Here is a 9,606-nt window from a genome sequence, read left to right as displayed (position 1 = left end):
ACACGCACTAGCGATGTGTATGTGTGCTTCTTTTCGTTTTCTGTCCCCTCTCGGCGCGCTTTCTCACGCTCAACAGTGAACTAATTGACTAAAAAAAGGAAAGATATTCGTGGAAGGTTGCTCAGCTTGCCTTTAACAACTTTCAGTGTAATCTACTATTTGAGAAACATCGCCTCGTGAGGTGCTACGTTGTCTATCGGTAAACAAAGGCATGACACAGAGAATAAACATAAAACGGCTTTTCGAGCACCTTCCACGTCACTTGCGCACATAAGCAAAAGATTCCAACTCGTAGTAAAAATATTAAATGGGTCCTGACGAGAGACTTTTTAACGAACTTTACCATGTAAAAATAGAAACAAGCTAGTTTGTCCAGAATAAAACTGGCCGCAAGAACCGGGTTTCAAGCCGCGACCTCCTGCAATTCTACAGACCAGCATAATAATAATTGTTGGGGTTTAGCGTCCCAAAACCCCGATATGATTCTGAGTGACGCCGTAGTGGAGGGCTCCGGAAATTTCGACCACCTGGGGTTCTTTAACATACACCTAAATCTAAGTACACGGGCCTCTTGCGTTTTCGTCTCCATTGAAAATATGGCCGCCGCGGCCGGTATTCGATCCCGCGACCAGCGGGTCAGCAGTCGAGTACCTTATTCACTAGGCCACCCTGAAGGGTTGCAGATCAGCATAGGCAGTCAAACAAGAAGGCGGGTTTCACGATACCTTATATCAGTCTAATCTGTTTCAGCCCTCCTTCACCAACACTTAGCGGAGAGGAAAACGCGGCCTGGGTAGCATGTCATGAGCATAATGAAGTCGGTGCTTTCCGGCGTCTTTAGTTATCCACTAAAACGCATTCTTGGGCTAGTTGGTGCATGGTCTGACAAAAATTTGGAGGCACAAAGGAACGAGGACAAGAAATGACAGGAGTGGTGCCAAACTAAAAACTGTTTTATTGGAAAGAACATTGCATTCCAGGTAGCTTCACGCGCATGGGCGAGTCACATTGACAATCACGGTAACAGAATGACAACCTACTTTGAGTTATCAAGACTTGTCTAAAAAGTGCAATTCGTTGCGATATAAATTCAAGGAAAGCACACTAACACATTGGGCACTCTTCTCATTTATGCAAAAAGCCTCCAACAATTCTCTGGCCACCTGGTTTCGAATTTTCCCAAGCACCCTGGTTTCGAAAAACCGGGGCGCGCATGCGCAGGACTTGCAGCGCGAAGGCAAGTGTAAACCAGATACATTGTTAAGAGAGGCTTCATGTTCCATTAATCGGATATTTAAACATCGACCAGCGTGGCCGATGTATGTCCTACCACAGCTGAGGGGTATTTCGTAAACCACCCCAACTACGCATGGGCAATACGGTTTTACATGCTGTATGTCACAGGCGGCCTTATTGTTTTTCTCAGACACACGGACGTATAGCCGCGAGAGCTTGTCAGGGGCACTGTTGAAACTAAGGTGACTATTAAAATGATTCTTTTTAAAAAGATCATTGAACAATATTGTGCTTGCAAAGGTATTGTTGCTTTACCTCTGCTGGTAATTGAGCTTTAAAGAAAAATGTCTGTGGGCAGCGAATATAACACGACAAGACGTCTTGTAAAAGCGCAAAATATTGAATTCATAAATTGAGGCCAACTGAAATTAGGGACGGCAAGCGTCTGTCTACACATTTTGAAACCCGCGATCGTCATAGCTTGTATTTTCTGGAATTTAGCTTTTTTCACACTACAAAAACAGCAGCGCTTAAGGACGTTCTTGCTTTAGAACTTTTAAGAAACCCGTGGGAGCCAACAACAATATAATCGGACGAAATATATTGAAGAGGCAGGGGATGCGAAGAAGGGCAGCAGGCTCTTTCGAGAGTTCGTCGTTATCAAGCGCAGCCAAGCGACATGTAAGCCTCCTTTCATTGCAACAGAACTGCTGATTCACGGTCGAGCAGCCCAACCGGCCGCTCGTTGTATGCGCTGCGGTTATCAGTCGTCGATTTAGGCTCGCGCTCGCTGCTTGTAGCGGATATCGTCGTCGTGCTTTTTTTTATGTATTGTGGTTTTCTCGATTCGCGCGACTACGGCAAGCGTCATCGCGCGAATTTTGAACGTTGAAGGTCCGTACGCCACGTGGTGTGAAAAAAGGTGAACTAAAAGCGATGTCCCGAATTCCTGGGTATGAAAGCATGATTTGTGTCGCTATATGTTGCTTAACATCATAGTTTTGTATAATGTAATTTTACGAGGGCTATTCAAAAAACTCCCAGGCCTGCGCTGAAACCGCAGCACGGTCACAGCGAAAGCAGGAAGAGCGGCGTTTCTAAAGCACCGTTGTAAGCTCTCTTGGGGCTACTAATACAAGTACACTAGCAAGGTACCCACTGCGCCATAAATCACAATTTTTGTGAAGTTGGGAAGCACCTACTAAGCCAATATCCGTCATTCTGCGGAGAAGCGAGGCACCAGCTACACGTTTGTAAGCATTATGTGCACTTTGTTGACGCGACGACTGATAACGATGAAGAATTATGGCTCAACCCTTTGTAATGGGTTGGAAGGTTTGAACGGCCCACCAGTTATGTAATTTGCATTAGGTGACGCCCGCTCGCTATGTCCCTCTCCCACCATACTGTATAACATGCGTTGACGTGGGAGAGAGAGGGGGAGGCGAAGAACTTTACTGAGACCCCGAGGAAATGGATCATGCGCTTATGGGCTTCCTTGGCAACTAATACAAGTGCACTTGCGAGGAACCCACTGTGCTGTAAATCATTGTAATTTTTGAGAAGTAGGAAAGCAGGCATTGTGCCATTTTTCGTCATTCTACGGAGAGCCGTGGTACCTGTTAAACGCATGTAAGGCATTATGCGCACTTTGTTGATGCTGTGCCTGATGACGATGAAGATTAGAATAACAGAGAGCTGAGCTAGTTGGTAAGTATTCATTCTAAAAAGACAGGGCGTGCAAACACGGACACAAGAAAGAAGTGAGGACACCACAGATTAGTCGGCGTTTGTGGTGTCCTCACTTCTTTCTTGTGTCCGTGTTTGCACGCCCTGTCTTTTTAGGACGATGAAGAATTATGGCGGAGCCCTTTGTAATGGGTTGGAAGCATTCAACACCCTTCTCTTTGCGCAATTCGCATTGTGTGACGCCTGATTACACAATTCGCGTTGTGCGACGCTCGGTGTTTATTTTACTCTTCTACCACGCTATATTGCATATGTTAATGTGGTTCCTTCCCGACATGAAGCATGTATAGGACCTTTTTGCAAAGCAGTTTCAAGCACCGGCATGGCATGAGGGTGGACTGCCTTTCGATCTTATAATGCTTCTTGGCCTCCATTGTCTATGGCGGCTGGAATGGCCGGTTTCCACTGCGACCCTGGCAGGAGACCTGCACGCCTGCTTTTTCGCGAAAGCATTTGTCAATATGTTGATGTACTCAAACAACAAGACTTTGTTCCTGACTGGCTTTCCAGAGTTGAGCCCCTGGCTTACCTAAAGGAATTTTAGGGATGTAACTAATCATAGGTGTGCACTGCTTTGACATTGCTACAGTTGGGTCTATTGTTGTATTGTCTCATGTTATTCCTGTGCCGTGTTGTGAAACCGGTAATAAAGAAAAAAAAACGGCATGTCTCTGAGGTTGAATACTGGGCTCCCACGCAGAGGGCCCAGGTTCGAACCTCGTTCTATCCTGGAATTTTTTTTTATTTCGTTTTTTTTCTTATTTCGAGCGATAGTGGTTACGGACACCGGCGGCGGCGGCGGCGGACAACTACGGCGCCAAGAACGGCCGGTGAAATGATTTCATAACAGCTTTCGCTGTAAAGGTATGGTCCGTTTGCTAATATTTAAATGTTTGCATGTCAGAATAAAGATTTATTTGTACAGCGCCATCTACTAATTCTTCGCGAAGGGAGTAGTCGTCTGCTTGTCAGAGAATGGAAACGACAATGTCTGCGAAAAAGGTTGTTCGCGCCTGTTTTGAAGTGCGAGCTGTAATTGAATTTTTGCTTGCAAAAGGATCACCAGCTTCTCAAATTTATGCGGAGTTGTGCCTAGTTTAGAGACATGAAGTGATGAGTCAAGGAAAGGTCATAAAACGGTGTCCAGACTTCACAAATGGCCAGACAAATGTACACGACGAAGAGCGGTATGGAAGAGCCCGAATCCAGACCAATGAAACTGTTCAACAAGTGTACCTGGAACTGCGATTTGATCGACGACTGACAGTTAATCGTCTGTCGGATGAATTTGCTCTTGTAAGCCGCCCTACAATTTGCACGATTGCAACTGAAAAGCTCAGGTATCACAGAGTGTGTGCAAGGTGGGTACTAAAAATGCTTACCGACCAACTCAAAAAGCAAAGACGTCCCAGGCGGCGAACTTCTATGCAGAGGGACTAAAGTAACTGGTGCAGCGGCACGAAAAGTGCATGGAATTTACCGGTGATTATGTAGAAAAGTGAAGTTGTGTTGTGCTAAACTAAACCCAGCTAATAAAAGCTTTTACTTACGAATATTTATTTTTTGGGGACCAAATAGTCCTTACTGTTTGAATAACCCTTCTACTATTTTCAACAATTATTATAATGTCCAATATAAAACGAAATTACTTCCTATAATAACTGGATTTGAGCGTTTCCTTGAACGTTTCCATGCAGCCCTTCAGTGGTAGGTTTCTGAGAAAAACGATTTATGCGTTTCCACGCGTTTAGAAAAGAGACCCCGAGCTCTCAAGCCGTTTGCAAGGCGGTACGTGACCACGAGAACCTAGCGAGGGATCACCAAGATGACGAAGCGTATAACACTTTTTTATGTTGCTTGTTACCTCCTCCCTCCCTCTTCGGTCTTTCTCCCTCGCCTCCGCCACGGGCAGAATTCGATCCACTAGGAGTGGACGATCCAAGTAGCTCGGTCTGTGCTGTGCTACGCAAGCAGAGTTAGGATCATTCGAGGCACGTAGGCGTCAACACTGGTCCTATACGGCATTTTGCGAAAAAGTCTCCGCTCTGCACTTGACTGGTCCTCAGGGGAGCCGACCTCCAGTTGCTGCAACAGCTGCGCACGAGTACCTGGTTCCGTCGTTTAGGTAAGGATGTTTCGTTACATCAGCCAGTGGCGTTCAGCTAGATAAAATCGGCAGGGAAACTTTCTGCCGTTTGATGCAAAGAAGTTAGCATCTTAAACTATGAAGGAGCAGAACCCTGGCAAACGTCCAGCTTCCAGGATACCACTGCGTCATTGAGTAGAATGATCTTCCTTCCTTTGTTCACAACTCCCCAGTGTAGGGTAGCATACCTGTTACTCTAAGCTGGTTAAAGGAGCACTGAAGTGGTTTGCATTTCGCGAATTTATTGGCGATTCCCAATCTTTACGTCTTATATAACATGCCTGCATAGGTTTTTTTCGCGATATAACTGTGGCCGAGGGAAGGCCCACGGCGGCCGCGTAGCTGACGAGGACGGCAGAGAGAGAAACGTATATTACGTCACGGAAAGGCTCGCTACATTGATTTGCGCCTTTAATTGCTGCCAACGGAACTAGTGGGTTCTGCAAGGATTCTTGCGATACCAAATTCACCAGCGTTTTTTTACGGCCTCTTGCTTCGGCATATGTGCTGTGTTGCAGCGAACTCACCATACCGATTTCCGCTCGGCATTTGGCTGTAGCACGTACAGTCGCATGTCGCAAAGTCCCTCAAGATTAGAAGATGGCTGCAATGTGGGTCATTGCGGTTAAGATATAAATATTCAAACTAACGAAAGCAAGTGTACGATGCCCGATGTATTTCCGAAACAGCGACCAATGCAGCGACTACGTGCGAATGCTGTCTAAAATGCCGTCGATATTCTCGACTAGCTGAACTCTGCGCGACTGGACCGCGGTGCGGTCCCTTTTTGCCCACGTTGAGGATTTCGCCGCCACCAAGACTTGCACTAGCGAAAAGAAGAAAACAAAAGAGCGAACGTTCGCAGTCGGCAGCGCAAGGCTTGAGACACAGCGAAGCTAGCCGATTTGATGGCGTTTCATAACTGGCACTAGCTTGGACTTGGTTGTAGCTACGGTGAACATGGCTGTCTCGAGGTTTAAACCTGGATGTAGTTAGGTCAGAACGTGGCTGTACTAGGTTGATGTTGGTTGCACTAGGTCTGAACTTGGCTGTAACTAGGTTGAACTTGGCAATGCTAGGCCTTTCTTAGCTTATTATGACACCATCAAATAAGCCAGCTTTGCTGCGTATCAAGCCTTGCGCGGCCAAGTGCAAGTTTACGCTTTTTTAAGAGAGACTGAGAGTTCTCGTCTGAGTGAGATAAGCGTTTATTAGCATCAAGTAATCATCGTCGTACCTAACACCATCGTCATCGTCGATATTCTCTCGCGGACTCGTCGCCGGGTATTCTTTTGGTTCATCGTCACCATTGAAGACTTCTACCAATTCTTCCCAGTGTTCTTGCTGCTCCGGTTGTTTTTCTGAATAAGCAAAAGCTTTGCCAAGGGCGGTGGAGCCGGTTCGTAGCCTAGTCTCCAGATGTTCATCGCCGCATAGATGTCTTGTTATCAAGGGGTACACCAGGTCGGGACACTCAGGCAGGCTTGACCGGCATCTTCACCATGAGAGCCTTGTGATCACTGTGGTAGACTGCGAACGCCTCGCACAAACCACTTATGCAGGCAAGATCAAAGTTCGCATAGATCATATCTATGCATACGCGCTGCATTCCACTCACGGTGATCGGCAGTGCCTTCTCGTCGTCTCTTGTTCTCCCTTTCCTTGACCGCGTATTCCACATCTGCTCGTGGCTGTCGTTGCCGTTCTCGCGCAGTGACAAGCCTCGCTTCACGATGTGCTGTTTATTCTTCGGGAGTACGTGCTTTCTTTGCGCGTCTCGAGGCTGTATCTCATCGAGTGGCGGACGCGTGGGGGAAATCGTTTGCGCGAGGTGTCTCTGTCGCTGGACGTGGCTTGGCGATAGCAGCTCCGTGGTTATCGCTACCACGTGTCCCATACTGTATCTGATTGAGCGACGGAAGGCTGGCTTTTCGTCAAACGCGCACGCTTAACGGCGGCTTCAAGAGCTTCGCTCTTTAAAAAACTGGGGAGGGGCGAAGCAGGTAGGGGAGGGCGTTTCGCTTCCACTAACGGGAAACCTGTGGAGGGGCACTGCATGCCAGAAAAATGTATTCAGGAGACTAGATTGGGAACAAATTGAAATGAAGAATAACGGAGAACATCTCAGTAACTGATAGTTTGCAGAAGACATCGTGATGGTTTACAGACGACATCACCACACCTCCCTATTTTGAGACATTGTGCTCTTCAATAATGATGATGACGAAATACTAAGGATGATTGAATACCTAAACAGAGGGAGTTATAAAGTAGAGGTGAGGATTAATATGCAAGAGACAAAGGTAATATCAGGAGGCCCGTCGAAAGAACGAGAGTTTGCGATAGGCAGCCGGACCCTAGTATCTGCACAAGAGTACGTCTACGTATACAAGTCAATTGCTAACAAGGGAAGCTACACACGTAAGGAAACCTCACCAAAGAACAAGGTAGGGCTGGTGCGCTTACGGTAGATATTCTTAATTCATGACTGGCAACTCACCACGGCCACTAAAGCAGCAAGCGTACAACCACTCAAATTGGCCCATTCTAATATATGGGCAAGAGCTCGGAGAATAACTAAGACAATGTTAAGAACCACACAGCGTGCGAGGGAACGAAAAATAATAGCAGTCACACTATGAGAGCAAACAGGGGTAGCCAAGTTGATACTAACTTACTAAGAAAAAAAGATGGACCGGTCATGTCGTGAAATATAAGCATGAGAACACTTAGAGCGGCGGCGGATTGGGTAACACACGATGAGAAACGTGCGTAGCCGACCCAGGCAGGTTCGGTGATGAAATTAAGAAATCTGCAGTCATAAAGTGAAATAAGCTCGATCGCGCAGGATCAGTGAGAGAGGCCCTCGTCCTGGATATCAAACGGGCCGACGACCACAGTGATGATTATGATGATTAGTACACGTGGGACTCGCCTAGCTGCCAGCGCCGCCATTCGCCAAGCAGGCTGAATGGGCGTAGTTTGTTACCGGAGTAGTAGAGGACGTTGCGGGAGTAGAGAGGAGCAGCAAACAGGTAAACGAATCGTAATATTAGTTGCCTACGTTGACAGGCACCGAACGAGAGCAACAAGAAGCCACGCCGAAGTTCACTCTCGTACGCCAGGCGCATGTAAAGCCAGATTCAGACATCATACCCACACTGTCGAATTCAGCCATGTTCTGATTGGCCCAGAGGACTGGGCTCTCTGACTGCACGCATTGCAAGATTCGAGCACAACTTCTGCTTGGCTGAGGGAGCAATGTCATCCGAGAAGCTGGGCAAAGAGCTGCAGGCCCTGTACGAGTCCTGCCTAGCAGACGGCCTGACGCAAGCTGAGATTCGACACGCTGCAGGGGCGTTCGTCTCCAGCCAAACGAAACGTCGCCGATCGGCCATCGTCTGCACGGCCGTCGTGCTCTTCCTCCTACTCCTCAGGGACTCCATCGAGTGGAGGCTCTGCATGTGCGCCAGGCTTCTGATGATTGCCGTGAGTGAGCTTTACATTCGTCGACAGCTACCGTTAGTGCTCCCGCTTACCCGCGGCGGTCTTTGCTTGTTGAGAATGAAGGATTGCGTTGTATTCCGCGAACACCCGTCATAGAAAGTACTAAAAACATTTTCCTGCTGCGAAACGGCCCAAACGACGCGACCTTTGAAAAACGTTTTGGAACGTGTGATGCATATGACGCATGGCGTTGCACTTGAATGAATGAATGAATGAATGAATGAATGAATGAATGAATGAATGAATGAATGAACTTTATTTTAAACTGGTCCGGCAGTTTTCTTCGGGCGAGGCGGTGGGAAGAGGAGATCACCCCGTGTCCCGTCCCACCCTCCATCGACGATGAGTTGTAAAATTTTATAGAGGGAAGTAGAACTAGTCTTCGCTGAAAATGAAATCTCAAGGGAAAAAGAGAAGCAACGGACTCTAGGTAGAAAACACTGCATTTAGCGGTAGGAAGCAAAAAGACTTATTTATTCTCTACTTCGTCCCCGTTTTCTTCGCGCTTTTTGAACATGAACTTATTTAAAACACCGCGTTCTTAAGGTGAAAGAATAAAAATCTGAGGTCACCCAAGCAGTTCTTATGAGTTGTGAATGCGAAAGCATTTGTCAATTCAACGCTCGAGCTAGCAAATATTTATTTAAAAAATCGTTTCCTCGCAGTTGCTACCCTATTGGAACTGGACGCCATACCACTACGTGACCTGTCTGGTCGACAATCCGTTCTTCAGTACCAGGACGATCAGCACAACCGACTGTCAGGTATACACTCCTCGACAAGTGAAGTACACTCGTATCGCGGTGTGGTCGTCAAACTATATATATATACCCAACAACGACGAGATGTTTCCATTTGTATAAATACAATGCTTCCATAGAGGCCAGTTCAATATACTAGAACGCTCGATGGATATTGACAGAGCACCTTCTCTCTCTGGCGGGATAACACTGCGGACAGAACAAGAG

At 47.0% G+C, this 9,606-nt stretch overlaps 1 protein-coding gene across 1 annotated transcript in view; it reads left to right on the top strand.

Annotated features, from left to right (window-relative positions):
• The first annotated feature begins 8,392 nt into the window (after positions 1–8,392).
• LOC119404402 (uncharacterized) overlaps positions 8,393–9,606 on the top strand; it is a 326,575-nt gene continuing 325,361 nt past the window's right edge. The window contains exons 1-2 of the mRNA XM_049419529.1: positions 8,393–8,620; positions 9,304–9,402. Of these exons, the coding sequence (XP_049275486.1) occupies positions 8,393–8,620; positions 9,304–9,402 (327 nt within the window). The remainder of the gene's footprint in view (positions 8,621–9,303; positions 9,403–9,606) is intronic.

Source organism: Rhipicephalus sanguineus, chromosome 9, assembly GCF_013339695.2.
Source record: "Rhipicephalus sanguineus isolate Rsan-2018 chromosome 9, BIME_Rsan_1.4, whole genome shotgun sequence".
NCBI lineage: Eukaryota > Metazoa > Arthropoda > Arachnida > Ixodida > Ixodidae > Rhipicephalus > Rhipicephalus sanguineus.
The sequence above is the reverse complement of the archived record's forward strand: the minus strand, read 5'-3'. Positions and strand labels throughout refer to the sequence as shown.